At 33.5% G+C, this 19,272-nt stretch overlaps 1 protein-coding gene across 5 annotated transcripts in view; it reads left to right on the top strand.

Annotated features, from left to right (window-relative positions):
* LRP1B (LDL receptor related protein 1B) overlaps positions 1-19,272 on the top strand; it is a 588,907-nt gene that overhangs the window by 423,731 nt on the left and 145,904 nt on the right. For all 5 annotated transcript variants that reach the window (XM_085227675.1, XM_085227679.1, XM_085227677.1 and 2 more), the window contains exons 27-32: positions 519-763; positions 8,069-8,200; positions 9,950-10,177; positions 12,338-12,512; positions 12,811-12,905; positions 17,665-17,814. In XM_085227675.1, the coding sequence (XP_085083801.1) occupies positions 519-763; positions 8,069-8,200; positions 9,950-10,177; positions 12,338-12,512; positions 12,811-12,905; positions 17,665-17,814 (1,025 nt within the window). The remainder of the gene's footprint in view (positions 1-518; positions 764-8,068; positions 8,201-9,949; positions 10,178-12,337; positions 12,513-12,810; positions 12,906-17,664; positions 17,815-19,272) is intronic.

Here is a 19,272-nt window from a genome sequence, read left to right as displayed (position 1 = left end):
CACCTGTCTCATCACCTGAAATCTGTCTCATGACCTGAACTCTTAGTTGAACCTGATTGCCACCACTGGGTCTTGCTTGTTGTGTTTGCCTTGCTCTGGGGCAGTGGGATGTGGCATGGAGAGTGAGTCCTCTCCTGCCAGCTGTGTTATGTGTGGCCTGTGATTTCCTGTGACTTAAAAAGCAGTTGGCTGTTAGTGCTCCCTAATACACAGAAGGCCCAAGCAATTCAGAGTTTTTTTTTTCCTTTAAGTTCATCTGAATGTAAACTTCTCTATTGCTTTATCATATCATGGAATTAAATTTGACTTTTGCAAACACTGTACAATCAACATTTCACATCCCAGTTAAAAAATTAATAGCAAAAACTAAATCAGGTGTGAAGTTGATGATGGCTCTCTAAACAATTTTTGTCGTTGTAAGGGTAAGGTCTTAAAATATTTTGCTCCAGTATCATAATGGTTCTGTGGTGTTGTTATTTTTATTTTCATGTAATCTGAAGTTTGGATTTATCTTGTAGATCAGATGCTATTTATTCCGCATTATATGATGGAACCGGCATGATAGAGATTATACGGGGTCACGAATATCTTTCTCACCCCTTTGCTGTTTCTTTGTATGGGAGCGAAGTATACTGGACAGATTGGCGGACCAATACACTTGCAAAAGCCAATAAATGGACTGGCCAGAACGTCAGCGTTATACAAAAAACAAGTGCTCAACCCTTTGATCTTCAGATATATCACCCAAGTCGTCAGCCACAAGGTGATATTTTAATAGAACAGTTAATCATTATTTGTATGAGAGGGAAAATTTTATGTATATATGTATATATATATATATATAAAACAATATCTGCGTATTGATTTGCCTTTAACTGTTTATTTTTATTTGAATGTTATTTTTAGCATGAGTGTTACTTGAGTGGACATAAGTTTCTAACTTGATTAAAGATATTGAGATTAAGATTGGTGCCTGTGAATATTGCCCATTTGGAATCTTGTTCTTGATCTGATAAAAATGAAGTCAAGAGCAATACATATTGTAAAAGCTTCCAATTTAATATTGAACTGAAGGAGTTTATCTGGCAAAAGCAAACGTGAGTGTTAGTTGTCCTGTGCTTCTAAAGGAAGATGTATTCTTCTGTGAAGTAAAACGTGTATGCAACTTCTAGTACTAAATATACTACCTGAATTTTAAAAAGGATAGTGACTTGAACTGTGGATGCCTGCCCTGTCTTTGGAGGTGTTCAAGGCCAGGGGCTCTGGGCAGCTTGGTCTAGTGTTAGATATGGATGTTGGTGGGCCTGCATGTGGCAGGAGGGTTGGAGCTTAATAATCCTTTAAATTCCTTTCAACCCATGCCATCCAATGATTCTATGATTAATTTGCATGTAAATATAGGAAAGTAAAAATACCACTGGAGTGTGAACACCAGTTAGTCACAGAATGTTTTGTGGTCTCTGGCTAAATTTCAATACCTATTCCAGAAATTTGATGGCAATAGAAACTAATTTAAAATTTGTATCAGTTTATCTTAGAATTTTTTTTACCCAGCATATTAAGATACATTTGCAAGAAATATTCACCTGTGTATCACTTTAAGGTAATAGTTTTCTGCTATTTTTTAAAATTAGTCACTTTCTCCACTTTGGTGAATGAGAACCTGTGTTCTATATTCAGTGTTTTCATGGTAACCTAAGAGTTCTTGTTAGCTTTTTCTTTCTGTTAGAAAAACAGAACAGCTAGTTTTTGTTTGGACTGAAGCCAGACAGTGTCTTGAGAGATTATCTGACTTTAGAGAGAGACCTCAGATTCCTAGGGTGATGATATTCAGCATTCCATAGTCACAGATATCTTGGCCTAAGCAAAGGTATGAGCCGTAGAAAAGTTTTAAACTGTATTTTAACAGTATCAAGAAATGAAAATATCAAGTTGTATAGTTGCAGTTTTATTTTATAATGTAGAAAATACCATATTCCAATTTATTGGTGTCCTTCTGAGTTTAATTTAAATAATAATTTTTCGATGGAAGCAATTCCTTACTACAAATCTAGTGTATGTTAAGTGAAATGTTATTAGAGCTAGAGGAAAATCATTACATTACTGGATTCTATCTTAACTATACTTCTGAATTTGTAGCAACGTGCAGTAAACTAAATAAGATTACATGCAGTTGAGCATTACAAAATGGAAAGAATCCCTCCCTTTTATCATACTTGAACAGTAAATTTCTAATTTTTGTGAAGTTTTTTTTTTTTTTTTTTTTGTAACTCATGGCTGCCACTGACTAAAAATACTGCTGCCTTTGGTTTTTCCTTATAACTTGTGCCCTGTTATTACACCACTTTCTATTCTTTTACATGTGCACTTCTTATCTGCTTTAGTATATCAGTATGCTTTTTGGAAGTCAGGCACTCCGTGTACTCTGCTCCTGGTGTTAAGCTAGTATCATTAATTTCAGTTTTCTCTGTTTTCTTTCTTTTTTGTGGTACTCTTTCATCTCAAACTGTGTACTCTCCTGTAGCTGTCAGCTTTCTCGTAGTCTTCTGTTTCAAAGGGAAATGAGAAATTTTTACTTGTAAATGTGAACAGCCTGATTTCACTTAGCTTTAAATGAAATCCAATCTTTTGGTTGGCTAAGCTTGGGCATGGGTGGGAGGAAGGAGAAGCGGAAAGATCTGTTAACAAGAGCTTCAGAACTACCATAAATCTATCATGCTTTATACAATACAGCATCACAAAGAACCAAGACAACTGAAAGCTACTCATTTCTTATTGTCTATTTTGTTTCACAGCAAATATATAAATGGTATGAACATATTCCATGGTATACTAATTCCTTTCAGCAATTAAATGTGAAGTTAAAATAATTAATGTAGGCAATAAACATATATTTTAGAGCTAATGCATTTTCTGATCAGTTCTTAGCTTGCAAATTCTCAAGAGTAATGCTGAATTAATTGGATACAAACAGGTGTTTTATCTTGACCAAGTATGGTGAAAGGATCTCTGGACAAATGAAAAGCAACGTTACAGGAAGTACTAACAGTGAACAGAGGCTTAGACCTATAACTGGTTTTAATAAGATAAAGAGTAGACTGTCAGCAATTTATAAGTATCATTTTTTATATAAGGTGCATATATTTGAAAGTGTTGGAAGAACTTAGTCATGTATTTAGTCATGTTTTGCGGTTGGACTTGATAATCTTTAAGGTCTTTTCCAATCTGAGCAATTCTATTTATCTTTAAAGTACAAGGGTAAAAAAAAAAAAAAAAAAAAAAAAAAATCTAGCTGCAATCTGATGCTGAGAAGGAAAGTCTTCAAAAAGAGGCTGATCTGGAGCATAAGTTGGTCCACATTGTATGCATATTTAGAGGCTGTCAGGGTAATCTTTCATTTGTCAACTGGTGATAGAATGTCTGGAGCTATTTAAGGTTTACTGCTCAAGAAAAATAAATGTTTCTTAATAATGTTTTAGGCAGCAGTCTAGAAGACATATGATAAAGAGTGACATATAACTGTGTGCAATACTATAAGAGAAGTAGATTGACAAGCAATCAGGAGTGTAAATCAATTAAGTAGTGCAAAAGGCTGTCCAGTTGGATGAAAATGTTGGTTCTGTGTATTGCAGTGATCAAAAGGAAAATGATTGGTGAAAAGGATTAGTAAGAGAGTAAAGAACCACAAATAGTGCCCTGTGATGCTCTATAAATCCATAGCACTCCCACATCTTAAATACTTTAAGCAGATCATATGAAAGATTCTGAGCATGCTTGACAGGCTGATCAAGAGTGTGGGAAAGATTTTTGTATGAAGGCAGGTAAAATGCTGGTTCTTGGAATACAGCTTATAGATAGGTTTCTGTATGATGGAAGTCTGTGAAATCCAAGGTGGCATGGAGAAGGGAAGTCAAGAATGGTTATACGGTAATCTGCAATAGAATTAGAAAGAATGATTAGAGCTAGTACAGGGAAATGAAAGAGAAAGTTTTGGTAGTCAAGCCAACTGCATACCTGTTTGCCTTCAAGAGAATTATTTTTTATTAAAAAGTGAAGAATGGACTTAGCAATTAGTCAGTGAAAGTGGTATGAATATGAAAGGAATATATACCTGTGCTGCCATACTTCATTTTTAGATTATGATTATATACTCTTCCAATTCTGCACATGAGTAGACATAAATGCATCTCCTTTATTCCACTGTATTTTTCCACAAGTTTTCTAGTCCATGCTGTTTAAAAGACATAAATTTTGCTGTGGGCAAAGTATACAGATTGTTACAGCACTTCAACCATAATTCTGCCTTTTGGATAATGGTTGGACTTAATGATCTTGAATGGTTGGACTTAATGATCTTGAATGGTTGGACTGGAAGTTATTTTCCAACCTAAATGATTTGATGATCGATAACTAGTATCCCTTTTTATTTTTCCTGTATGGTGTTTTATTTGAATTCTATGCTTAAAGAGCAACTTCAGTGGAGTATAAAATGTAATATCCAAGTATATACTTGCATACAAAGAGATGGAGGTTCTATTAAAATTCTAAGTAAAGGTAGTTGAACTAAAATAAGTCTGTGGCTAAACTCTGACAGCAGTAGTGCCAGGAAAATGCAGATCAAATCTCTGAGTGATCACTGAATGATCTCCTGAGATCTCTTTAATATGCTTTTTTATGACATCCTTCACAATGTTATCAAAACCCTAAATCTTGTTTTTGATCAGTTATTTCCTGAGATAGTGGTTAATGGAATATTAATATTAGTAAATCATCTAACTCTAATCCTGAAGGGCTCATGGAATCTTCATAATTTCAATTTATTTTTTAAGGTTCGCGTTTCCTGTCTCTTATATGAAGTTGTAAACTGAGTTCCCTCACCCCTGCTCCACTTCACAATCCCAATTTTTCCACATTATTGCTATAGTTACAAGAGAGATGATGATGATGATAAATTAAACATTCTTATATTTTTGGAAAAGATAAAATCAAATATAGTTATGACATAAAGATAAAAGGGAGTTTATAGTTCATTAGCAGTCAAAAGAGCTATTAACTCATTACCAAGTCAATATTTTTATGCCTATTGACCCAGCTGTCTTGTTAGAGATGCAGAAGTGATTATAGAGAGGATGTGAGATGGTTTATTTTTGTTTTTTTTCATTAAGCCTTGGAACAGCAGGAGAAATGGCAAAGATTGGGAGAGAACTGCCGGTGATGGAAAGAAACTTGTCAGAAAAGTGTAGAAGATTGTGATTTTATGATAGAATAATGAAAAACGCTGGATAGAATTTAAGTAATCCATTAATCTGAGAATTTGAGAATTTCATTCCTCCTGTAGTTTTGGTCAGACAAGTAAGTAGTTAAAGGATTCAAGTGATGTAGATCAACTTAAGGAAGCATGCCTTGATGAGAGAGGGAAATGTTTTAGGTTAGTTTTAGCTTGCCATCAGATTTTAGTGCTTGAGTGTGAGCTCAATTTTCCCAAAGAAATTCAAGCATCAAATTTTTCTAGTTAGCTAATTACTATATTGCGGGCTAGTGCAACATTGAGGAAATATATTCCAAACTAATTGATTTTGTTAATTAGAAATTTGTCTTGATGAATCAGTTAATCTCACTTCCCTTTTCATCATTGCTAATCTTCTATGTTGTTTTCTTGTTGTTGCTATTCCTTTTTTTTTTTTTTTTTTTTTTAATGGAAAAATCACTCTGTGTCGTGGAGTTAACTATGCCCATGACAGGGGAGCAGTAGGCCCCTGGGTCCCTCCAGCCCCACAAAATGGGAAAGGAAAAGGAAAAGGGATAGGAAGATGGCAGATGGGCCCAAGGAAGGAAGGAAAAAAAAACAGCGGCAACAATCTATGGAGGAAAACTTATTTTACTAAGTATGATATGGAAATGCAAGATAACACAATATAATACAATCTAATTGAAATTGAGACTAATAAATCAAATAAGATAGGAGAGAAAGAGTTCCTGAGGCCAAGTCAAACCTGAAAAGCTTGGAATGGCTAGGAAAGCACCCTCCAGCACCCACTGCCAGGCAGTAAGAGACTGCCCCACCCTGAAGGGCCAGATCCCAGGACTTCCGTAATGTATAGGGATAGGTGCCTGGAACTGAAGCATTAACACTTTAACTCCCATTGCACTACCTTATGTTATGATGTGGAATACATGACACTCTGATTTTCTGTTCATGTTTGGAATGTCTCTATATGAGCACTCTGGAACTGTATAATGTGCAATAATGAATGAAGACTGCAAGAATAGTTTCAAGATTTTGTAGCACTGTCCTCCGTCATCTCACTTTATGCTCTTAAAAGCAATTTCAGCATATCTTATTTAGAGGAGAATGGTAGAAAGTTGCTTGAAATAAAACAACTCTTAGGAAAGTTTTTTCTTTGAACAAAGTAAAAATAATTTTGCATTTCAAATTATCTTTTCATATTAGGTTTTTCACTGATGTAGTAAATAGATGAAATCAAGGGGGAGCATTGAATTCACTGAAATTCACTTATTCACTTCACAGACCTGGCTTGACACTTAACGAAATGAAATGTGCTGCTTATGTCTTCATTATATCAATGTTTTTTTTATTCCATGCTTCCTGATTTGTAGTGTACAATTGCTTACATTTTAATGGTATAAATAGATCGCAAAATTTATTTCTCACTGAAAAGGACCCTTTTGCTTTGGGCTAAGATGATCAGAGGGCTGGAGCACCTCTCATATGAAGAAAGATTGAGAGAAATGGGCTTGTTTAGCTTGCAGAAGAAAAGGCTTTGGGAGACCTCATTGTGGCCATCCAATATTTGAAGGGAGCCATCTAAACAGGAAAGAGTATGGCTGTTCATATGGATGGATAGTGATAGGACAAGGGGGAATGGTTTTAAACTAAGACAGGAGGGCTTTAGGTTAGATATTAGGAGGAAGTTTTCACACACAGGGTGGTGAGGCACTGAAACAGGTTGCCCAAGGAGATTGTGGATGCCCCATCCCTGGAGGCATTCAAGGCCAGGCTGGATGTGGCTCCGGGCAGCCTGGTCAGGTGGTTGTTGACCCTGCTCATAGCAAGGGGGTTGAAACTAGATGATCAACCCAGGCCATTCTGATTCCGTGGGCTGGCTTCATGAAGTTACAGTGATAATTTTGGTGGTGGTGTAAGTTTAAAAAACAAACAAACAAAAAAACCAGTCTGTATTATTTCATTATTTGCCTAGAAAAAGAGATTGGAGTACACGCGCAATAGTCTTAGTGATTCTTCAAACAGAATATTCTAAATTTCTAACCAGTGTAGTTTTCACAGGTCTGACATCAGACGTACCTTACACTAGCTAATGAGACAAGGTTGATAGCATGGTAGTTAAAGTAGGATCTTTCACAATCAAATTTTAATGTCACCAAAAATCACATCACTAGCAATTATTGTTCAGTTAGCAGAAGATTCTCATACATGTTTCTGTAATATTAGTAGCAGCTATGAAGTAAGCGCAGTTGTAGTTTCATTTACCTCTTGACTGTCCTTAACAAGAAATGTTAAAGAAAAACCTGAATAAGGCTTTAATCCTCCTCAGTCTACAAAGAGGAGATCCAATAGTGAATAAGGTCACCAAATTATGTTAATATTAAAATAACCACACTTTGAACAGTTAACTTTTTAATTGTCAAATAGCTGTAAATTTCAGTGAGAAATTTGAAAATGGGATAAGTCATAAAGATAAGAAATTATGCGCTTACCAACAGTTTTTACTATTGTAAAATGGGAGGTACATCTTGATATCATTTCTCATAAATGTTTATCTTTGTTTTCCTTCAGCTATAGGTGAATAAAGTGTTCACATAGAGTTGTGATAGCAAATTCTTGTTAAAAAAGTTGTTCATGAACTGTTAATGAGTTAAAGCTTCTTACAGAATCTTGTCATTTGTTTCCAGTGAAAATCAAGTGAAGCAAATTAGGATAAGTATGATGATAGTCATAATATAATGAGAAGAAATGTGGTGCTGCAAGAAAAATTATTAGTTCTGAAGGTTGTTTTTATATTTTGTGTATTTCATTATACAATTTTAGCTTCAAATCCATGTGCTGCTAATGAGGGCAGAGGTCCATGTTCTCACATGTGTCTGATCAATCACAACAGAAGTGCTGCATGCGCATGTCCACATCTGATGAAACTTTCTTTAGACAAGAAAACATGTTATGGTAAGTTTTTCTCCTGAGACTTGGCAATTATCTTAAATCTTTGAACTTGGCAAATTAATATAGCCTTAGAAATAGTCTCTACAGAGCATTTTAATGATAGATTTAAAAAGAAGGATCTAGTTTTTGAGAAGTAATAATTTACGGTCAATTTATGGGATGTGTGTAGCTTTGGTATTTATTACGACAGACTATTTATTGTTTGTATGTATGATATGTTAGCAGAATTTAACAAAGATTTATAATGTAAGGTTCATCATCAGAAAATGATGAGTCAAATAACTTGAATAGCAAGAATATACTTATGAGCTTTAATCTCTGTCTGTTCTTCTAAAATTTTCTGAGCATCACTTTCAAGGATTAAGAAAACAGTAGGGCTGTTTCAAACGTAATACCTCCTATTTTATGATGTTGGCCCATATCAGAGGCAGATATTGGTGGTATGGTGATAGAGGCTGAACTTGGTTACCAGTATTCTATTTCATTTTGTTGCTGTGCCACAGATGGCAGCAGAGGGGCAGTGTGACAGAACAGTGTCTGAAATGGAAGTGTGTGGGGAGCAAAAGTGTGTTGCTGAAGTCTTCTATGCGGAAAAAAATGACACCCATTGACATTCATCAATCTTTGCTGAATGTTTATGGAGATCAAAGAGTGGATGCGAGCACAGGGAGGTAGTGGATGATGGTTACAGCAGAGGCGACAGCGACGTGAAAGATAAACCATGTTCTAGGTGGTCATGCATAGCTATCAGACCTCTAAATGAAGAGCATCTTGACCAACTGATCTGCATGAATCGGCTGATGGTGGTGACTATTTTGAAAAATAGTGCTTTTTAGCTGAGAACTTGCTCTATCAAATTGCGTTACTGTGCTCACTGTGACTGTTGTAGTTTCCATGTAAATAAATAGGAGGCGTTATTTTTGGAGCAACCTACGTAAAATGAAAAGGAAATATTGGACATATAAAGCTCTTCTTCAAGGCTATATATATTAATAAACACTTTATTTTCAATCCCTAGAATTGTCAAGAAATTGTGCTTGCTACTTGTTAAGACTCTGTAGAGCATTACTTTAATCAGTGTTGATTAATAATGTTAAGGAAACCCCAAGAAAAAAACATTTTATTGTGTCAAGAATATTGTGGTAATAAAGTTACCTTTGCAGTTCATACACAGATCTTTGCTTCAATAATTTAGACTTCTGAGATAAAAAGTAGTGTTTTATTTTGCTTCTAACTTCTTTATTTTATTTTTTTTTTTAATTAGTGGATGTCTAAATTTTAATTGAGTTTTCTTTTTCCTGTTGCCTTGCCTTTTCCTGCTTACACTTACATTATAATTTGTTTTAGTGAGTATTGTTTGCAAAACTTTGTTACAGTGATAGTCTGCTCCTCTTGGAAATACCAAGTATTTGTAATGATATTCTGTGAGTATCTGTTAGAATTTTCAAATATGTTTTTTTATTAGGATAAGAAGTTAAAAGTTAAACTCTTCCCTTACAGCTTTACTGGACTGTATTGATACAGTAGCATAGGAACATCTTGTCTTGTACCCAGAATTAATATATTTTTCCTGTTATTTTTATGCTCTGTAATGTAATTTATTTCTCAAATAACACTAAGTGCAGGTTTCCTGGGGATGTTAAATCATTCGTACAAATTTTATTTACACATTTGCAAATGAATGACTTTTACTCTTGTTAGTAATGATGTGAAGAGGAGGAGGTGACTTTTTTTTTTCCTATCTTCCAACAGAAAGGAAGAAATTTCTTCTTTATGCAAGACGTTCAGAAATAAGAGGAGTGGACATAGACAACCCCTACTTCAACTTTATTACAGCCTTCACTGTTCCTGACATTGATGATGTGACGGTCATAGATTTTGATGCTGTTGAGGAGCGGTTGTATTGGACTGATGTGAAAACACAAACCATCAAGCGTGCCTTCATTAATGGTACTGGTTTAGAAACTATTATTTCAAGAGGTAAGTAAAATAATATTGAATTAAAAACAATAATGGGTAAATGTGTGTTCTAAATTTGCTGATGTATACGTGTTCAAGTTCTTTTTAGGTATACTTTGCACTGACATTAAATAATGCATGCAAACAATAGGGAAAATAATTTGTTCAGAATTCTAGTTTATTTTTTGAACGTATAATTTTATTAAAATTTTTATTTTTATTGGGATATAACAGTTTTTGAAATGGGATTAGAATTGCATCGTTTTACTATGTAAAGTATATAGTGAGAATTTGGGAAAAAACTGTCAAGAAACGTAAAGAAGCTTAATGAAACTGACTCATGTTTCTGTTAACATTATTATTATATTATTTTTAAACTATTATCTAGCATTATTTCTTAATTTCATCTCTTTTAATTGATGTTATCTTCTGCTGTGGAATAATTATAATCATATTTATGAAAGGTGTAATTTATTGTAAGTAAAATTTAGAAAATTACCACATTCTGACATTATAAAGACTACTTACTATGCATAAATGATCTCATTTGCTAACAGTCACTTTTATACTTTTCATAAGATCTTAAGCTTTATAAGAGTGTACCTGTGGGACTCCTGTTGGATGAAGTCTCATGTCACTGTCGCAAAGATACTAAAGTCATAGTTTAATCTTCTTAAGTATATGAAATCCTTGTTTTTCAGTTCTTCCAACCAAAACCTAAAAATGTTGGGGATAAGTTTCAAATGGGTCAAATTTGTGATGTTCCTAATGTAAAGTAACCACTTAACCTTAAATATTTGTGGCTAGTCTGTAGCAACATCCGTGTTAGCTTGTCAGCGGCAATAATTCTGTCAGTCAACATAACCAAATTAAATTGATGAAGAAATATATTACAGACTATTAACCATAATGAAATCACGCTTGGCTTCCTCAAGATACTGGACAATATGAAGAGATGTGCTGAGGCAGAGCAGCATTTTGCTATCTAGGAGTTAAGCAGTGATGTTATACCCAGCTTCTAAGGCAGATATTATCATTTTGAATCAATATCTTGTTAAGGAAGGCTATCATATGCAAAGAGGTTATGAAGCTATCTCATTAACAACATCTTACTCATGGTCAACTAATGCTACCTACTGTCACAGGTTGGCTCCTTCCAGTAATCATGCTTTTCCTAAATGCTACAGAGCCTATTCTTGCTCATCGTTGATCTCCTGTGGAAGCTGTTGATCGTGTAATAGAAATTATTTGTGATAGATTCTGGATAGAGCTGTCTGTGTTGGGCAATGCAGACCTTAAAATACATTATTTCAGAAATTTTTTCATCATTTTTCTGGTTTTGAAGTTCATAATCAGTATCATATCTTCAATAACAACAGTAATTTCCTCTAGTGGCTCTTGATTTACTACACTTTATGCCTTAATTCATGAATACAAGTAGATTTCTTGCAGCTTTTGTGAAGCTTTGGGTGTATTTCAAACCTAAGCTGTTTGTTGCTTCATTTCCTTCTCACTCAAATCCTACTGAGGAAGTAAGTTAACATCATCAAAGCAACATTAGAAATCAGCTTCAGAAATAAAAAATAATAAAAAAAAAAGCATTATTTTTCTTATTGTGTAGCTACCAATCTATTTATGTGCTATAGAACTATGAACACATTCTGTATTTAGCCTGCCTGACAATAAAGAAAGGAATAGGCTTTTAAACTTCATAGTAACTTTGTTTTAGGAAGTCTCTTAATGTTCTATATATTAAGTATGACTTAAAGTAGTATTAAGTTTCTTCTTATGTTTATATTTCTGAAGTGTGATCTTTAAACTTTCTAGTTGAATTTGAAAAAATACTCCAATAGTGAGTAATAAATTCTTAAGTAGAAAAATGCACTACAAAAACACAGCATCTGTCTGATAGTGATTTTTGGACAAAAGGATTTATGGTAATTTTTTAGGAGAATTTAAGTGGGATTTCTTGAATCTAATACTATTTCCATGTTATTTCAATTGTATCAAGCTGAAGAGGAAAAAATGATTATTCAATGTTGGCAATCATTTAAAAAATGCATCTACTTAGAATATTCCACAAATTTGGTTTAAAACAAAGTAGGAGAAATAGTTTCTTTTTCTCAAAGACTGAGAGTACTCTAGAAAAAATCTCAATAGTATTGCTGTCAATTTTTGCAGATATTCAGAGTATCAGAGGTCTTGCTGTGGATTGGATATCACGGAATTTATACTGGATTAGCTCAGAATTTGATGAAACACAAATTAATGTGGCACATTTAGATGGTTCCTTAAAAACCTCAATCATCCACGGAATTGATAAACCCCAGTGTCTTGCAGTTCACCCAGTAAAAGGGTAAGATATGTTTGATTTTAAAAAGCCTCAAACCTCACCCAGAGATTTCTTCTTTTCAGATTTTTCATTTACCCATTCTGTTTTCTTTCAAACATGAACTAGGTTCATTCATTTAAAAGATCTTGCTGATAATTTCTCAACTGAATATTGTTTTTCCATCAAAACCTGGTTTTAGTTAAATCCTATACTCATTACTTGTATATTTTGTGTAATTGTAAGTTTATGAAAATGTTTTCTCTGGTGCATTAAAATTTCTGCGTACACAGAGCAACATTTTTAATATGTTTATTTTCTTCAGTAAGCTTTATTGGACTGATGGAAACACAATTAACATGGCTAACATGGATGGCAGCAATAGCAAAATCCTCTTTCAGAATCAAAAAGATCCTGTTGGTAAGTATTATTTCTGTTTCTTAATTAACAGTACTTTAATATAAACATCTTGGAATGCTTTGTCGTAGTGTGTCACATTGATAAGAACATGCACAAAGACATGGTAAAGACTGACATTTTTGTGTTTTACCATTTGAGATGTTTTGACCAATTCTAGTTGAATGGAAATCTACTGTAATGAATCTAGTATTCTATTGTTAACTGGTAGCACTAGAGCAGTTATTTAGACTGAAGGTTGAATAGAACTTGTGTCTTTCCATCTTTAGTTCGTGAGTAAAAGAGTTTAGAGAGAAAGGGTTTAATCAATTAAATCCATGTGAGAGGATTCTTTAACTAGAACTGTGGAACTTTCCTCAACGAAATCTGAAATAATGGGAAGATAACTTTTTTTTTTTGTATAAAAAGTAGCAGAAATTGAAGTATATATTTTGTAACAATGACTAAACCTCATTTTTAAGGTCTGACAATTGATATAATTAAGAATAATTAAGTTATGGCATTCTCTGGAAGACCATACATACTGTTTTTTGTTTTCATACAGTTACCTTTCTAATTGATTTTTTTTTTAAGGGAGTTAAAGGAGTTATGTCAATTTTCTCTGTGCTATATTAATGGCTTATCAATGAAGTGTTTTAAATTTTAAAGAATTTGACTTTTCATAACTGAAACATTAGCAGAAAAAAAAACATTAGTGAAATAAATTTGGCATTAGAACTAATTTAAATAAAAGATGTCTGACAACTGCTGTATGTTTAATTTGATGTTACATCTGTGCAGCTATAAAGACAGTTTCTATTTATTTGGAGGAAAAAAAAAGTGATAAAACCACTAATTTTGGGATGAAGCATATCCTCATATAATATTTGGACAATACTAAGTAAGGCTGTGTGAAGTCTATTGCACTGAACATCATGTGATCATGGGTCACAAGGTCCTAAATTGCAGTGCTTATGGTTTCTGTCATTGAATTTGTTCTGAGTAGCAGTAAAGCCACTGAACCAAATACATGGTAGAGTGGTAAGTACTTGTTTGTTTTTCTTCTGTAAGTATATCAGTACGGTCAAAGGTTTCATGTGCAAATCCGTGTAGGTTTTGTGACATTTTTCTTCATGGACATACAGTCTCAGTGGTATAAGATGAACTATTCATGCAGTTAAACATTCCAGTAAGCCTTGCAAGATTGAAGATTATGACATAAGTTTTTTTACTTCACCACAGAACTGCAAGTGAGACGATATTTTCTCTGTAGTATTGGATTAATTTAACACCTTTGAGATCTCAGTTACTTGAAGTAGGTTATTCCAGATTGAAAATTCCTTTTACGTAATAACAAGACCACAGAGATTCGTTTCTCCCTTCTTATAGCCAAACTGAAACAGTGCAAAGTCATAAAGTAGGTAATATGTAAAGTCTCTCTATATATCTATATGCACGTAAAGGGAAAATGAAGATAGCAAGTAAAGTATCAGTGAAACATTTAATTATTAGTAGACATCTTGGCTTATTTTTATTGTTAGTCAGGATGAAAATAAGAAGATTGTTTTACGGCTGACGAAAAAAGATATACAGTTCTATAGTTAAAATGAGCTTTAAATTTCTAATATTCTCTAAATATCCAATCACATGAAAAACCTGATTAATTGTCATCATTAGCATAAGATTTTTCCATACTAAAATCAAGAAAACATCACTGAAAAGCGTGAGTGGCCTTTTGTTTCAAGGCAAGAAACTGTATTTTTATTGTAAGCAAAAATAAATCTCATGCAGTGCTAGTTTTGAGTATTTGGGAATCTACATGAGAGATCTAATAAATAAATTCATTTATATAAAAAGATAATTATAAGGCTTATAAGAGTTGAATACTCTGAAAATTTGTGTTGTTTAGTTTTCCTGAATAAAAAAATTCAGTCTGTGGAGTTAAACATATTTTCCAATCTCTGAGTTGGAAATATGTAGGTTTTCTCTCAATTTGAGTTGTGTTGAAAGAAGGCAACAGTTTAATTAACATCAAGATTGCATAGTTCAGAGTTTTGGGAAATTGCAAAGTTGTGTTTTTGACTTAACTGGCACATACTGTGTAGATCTTGATAATCCATTCTTCAGTTCAGAAACTGACTTATCAATTGAAAAAGAACTAGTCACTGGAGTTTTGTTAAATTACTTGCTGTGGGATTAATATTTAGTGCTATATTTGGCTGTCATAATTTGTGAGGCAAATTGTTTCATCATGGATATCTTCAGTTAAGCAGTTTGTCATAAAGCTTTAAAAAAACAACCATGTATCTATTGTATTATTTTTAAGAAATCAGATATTATTACGTCATGGACTGTTGCATTTCTAGAAAGTTTTTGAATATCTTTGATAAAACTTTAAATATACTGGATCACATCTGCAGCTGCATATTCAAGAGGCTCCATAATTATTGGTTATTGAGCTCTTGCTTTTTTTAAACAGAGTTTTATTCCTTATTCTAAATAACCTTAAAGTTTCCATTTGGGTCATGATTTTAGTACTTTCCTATTTGCTACTGTAGCCGTTCTTGTTTCATTTTTTGTCTGTCTCTTTATTTGAATATCAATTATTTGCTTATTTCTTCTTTTTTACATACAGTAGAGTCTGCAAACAAAGCATGCAGATGCAAACCAAAAATCTTACTGAGACTAGCCCTTGAAATTTTATTTTAGATTAAAAAAAAAAAAAAAGAAATTATTTCTTGAATATATGTAGACATTTAGCAGGTATTTCCAAATTTAAAGCACATCATAGAATTACAGAATGGCCAGGGTTGGAAGGGACCTAAAGGATCATGAATCTCCAACCCCCCTGCCACATGCAGGGCCACCAACCTCCCCATTTAATACTAGGCCAGGCTGCCCAGGGCCCCATCCCATCTGGCCTTGAACACCTCTGGGGACGGGGCATCCACAACCTCTCTGGGCAGCTGTTCCAGCACCTCACCACTCCCTCTGTAAAGAAAAAACATCTCTGTAAACATTACTATTTATACATGAACTGTAAACAGACATAAACTGATAAATATTTTTTCTTAATCCAGTAAGGAAAGAATGAGATAACACTCTTGTCTCCCTGGAGAATTTTTAAAAATCTTTTATTTCATTGATTGTTAATAATATCTGTATCTTAACTCGTACATAAAATATACAATTTATAATATTAAACTACTTTGATATTTCTTATTTGTGAGGAAAATAGCATCTGCATAATTATTCTTCCGACTTCATTTTAGCTATATAGTTTAATTTTAGGAAACTCTCAGCTCACTAGCATCTGATTTTCAGTCCATTCACTTGCTGCTTAATGTCATGTCAAAAGGAGGCATTGGACAATGCTTTGGGTTATTAATTGTTCGAGATTAGCTTAATGCAGGAAGGGTACATGTTAGAGCAGGTCACTACTATGGCTGTTCTCTCAGAAAATTGCATTGTTGTTTTTCTTTTATACCCTTTATTAGTTATCAGATATATGAGCTCACCTTGATGAACAGTAGCAGTTCTTATCTACAGTATGTGGCACTACCCTTTCACTTGGATCAATGCTTATTGTGCAAGCTGGAAAGCACTTTGATGCAGGGAGATGTTGCTAGATCTGTCTGCCAAAGCAACTTCATCCTTATCCTCCCTTTAGCTTGAGTTGCTTATCCTCTAACCGACATACTTGCAGAGAGGAAGAAATCTCAGCAACTTTAAAGAAAATGGAAAACTGCTTTTGAAAAGCTTACAGAGTGGGAGCCTTTTGGCCTATGGTGTCAAATGTATGTAAAGGAGTAGTGGCATGATGCCAACTCTAAATACTGCTGTACATGGCACTGCTTCCTCCTGTCCAAATTTCTCTACAAAGAAGCAGATTACAGGATAGAAGTGTTCTTATGCTGTGCTATTTCTACATACTGACTTCTGTAGTGAAATTCAATATTTTTTTGGCAGTTTTATGTTGAATGCTTGAGTTCTGGGAAAAGTCTAGTACGAAAGCAAACTATTGTGCTGTGTATTGTTACAATACCAAGCATATTTCTGAGTGGAAAATTTGTTGCTGCAATTTCTTCAACACTTTTAAAGGATTAGAGAATCTGAAATATATTATCTTTTAATTCTTTATTTCTTTTAGAAAATTATATGCTTGCTTTGTTTAGTAGGTTTTTTTTGCAAGTATTTCTAAGTTTTCTTCCATCTAACTCTAAAGAGCTGATCACGAGATCAGTTTACTATGAAACTAAATTAAGATGTGTACTGTAAATTTATTGGTTACTGCCATTAAGTTGTGGTATTTTTATTTTGTCAGCATTTTAAGAAGAGAACTGTATATATAGGGAGAGAATAGGCCTCGTAGTCCTTAAACACACATGCACACACAAAAAATAGATTGTTTTTTAAGTCTGAGTGTTCATAAGTTTGAAATAAATTGTTGGGTTCTGGTTGACATTTCCTAGTAGTTAATGACCTCTCTAAGGACTTGGGCTCTTTCAAGTATCTCATTGCCAGATGGTCCTTTCATCAGTCACTGATTCATTTCTGCAGATGTTTGGAGAAATAAAAGGCAGAAATATTTCAAGAAAAATGTTGTTTTCACTACAAATGACGGAATTTATTTAGTTTTCTTGATTTCTTAAGTTTGAGTGGATAACAAGTACATGTATACACATACGTTTTCTTGAATATGCTATTTTATGGAAAAAAAGCTTAATGTTAAATGTATGTTAGGTATTAAAGCCAAAATTAAAGTTGTATACATTAATTACAGGTTTATCAGTAGATTATGTGGAGAACAAACTTTACTGGATCAGTTCAGGAAATGGAACCATTAATAGATGCAACCTGGATGGTGGCAGTCTTGAAATAATAGACTCCATGAAAGAAGATTTACCAAAAGCCACAGCTTTAACAATAATGGGTAAGTCCAGTGGTAATAGCAATTATTTTCAAACAATGGAATGTGAATTAATTATGAACCAAAAAAAATTGAAAAAATAAAAATAAAAAATTAGTATTTTATTGTAGATGATTCCAACAGTACATATGAAACTTCTTTTTGTGAAAAAAAGTTTACAGAAATGGAAGAGTTGGCTTCTGAGATGTCTGCTGTGTAATAATCTGTGTTAAGTTGGTTGAAAAATAAGCTTTTTATTTTTCTATCTTGCATCTTAGAAATGTTGAGGTTTAAATGTTTTTAAACATTCCAAAATTAAAAAAAAAAAAAGGAAGTTATTATAAGGGCAGTTATCTAAAAATCGATTTTTAAGTTTGAGATTGAATATATCATTGAATTTACTATATTTCTCATAAGCATCTACAGTTCTTGGACCTCACTGGAACTAGGATAGAGTGTTAAAAAATTATAGTCGGACTCAGAACTATTTTTTTATATTCTTCTGAAGATTACTAGAAATATAAATATCTTTCTGCTTTTTTTCTAAATGCTTTGCTTACCTTTGCACTAATTTAATTCAAAATGATATTAATTACTGTGGGATAGTTCTGAGGAATTCTATTGATATCTAGATTTTTGTTGATATAGTGGACTCATCAACTGCTAGTCTCCTTTAAAAAGTATTTTGCATAGTTGATTAACTATGCACGTGTGTGCTTTTGAAGATTACTTTAAATGATCTCCAAAGATTATGCACACACTGTACGTTAAGTCGTATTTTAAAGCAGTAACTGCTTAAAGAACTTTATTATGAAAATATTTAGTAAGTATTGAATCATAAATGTTGTCAAAATTAGTTGGAGAGGTGATGTTTTTATATATACATTCATAAACAAAAGCAAGTTTTGTGTCAGAAGGAGTTATGAATGTTAATACGGAAAAATTGTCTTTCATTGATTAGATTGTAACTCAAAATTAAATGAGTAGGTGATCTTCAGGGAGTTATTGGAGGTCTTTAATATGAGATGTTGTAAAGAATATTTGTTCTTACTGTCACTGAAATATCTATGCTATCAAGTCTTTATCCATGATTCACAGAAGCTACAAGAATGATAGTCCATCTGGGATATAGAATAAAGAGTTTATAGCTATCATCTGAAGAAATATTTTGTACTTGTTTATGTGAAAGTAGCTGAGTTTTTGCCAGTATGGAAAGGCAAGTAATTCTGCAGCTTAATTTTTAAGCATGAGGCCACATCTGGAGTGTTATGTCCAGGTCTGAGGCCCCCAACACAGGTAAGAAATCAAGGTTTTGGAATGAGCCCAGAGGAGGACCACGAAATGATCAGAGAGCTGGAAATCTGTCCTACAAGGATGGGCTGCGGGAGTTAGGCTAGTTCAGTTTGGAGAAGAGAAGGCTTTAGGGAGACCTCTTTATGACCATCCACTATTTCAGAGGAGGTTATAAACTGGGAAATCAAT

Source organism: Meleagris gallopavo, chromosome 7 (assembly GCF_905368555.1).
Source record: "Meleagris gallopavo chromosome 7, MGAL_WU_HG_1.1, whole genome shotgun sequence".
NCBI lineage: Eukaryota > Metazoa > Chordata > Aves > Galliformes > Phasianidae > Meleagris > Meleagris gallopavo.
This window is presented reverse-complemented; position numbering and strand designations above follow the sequence as displayed.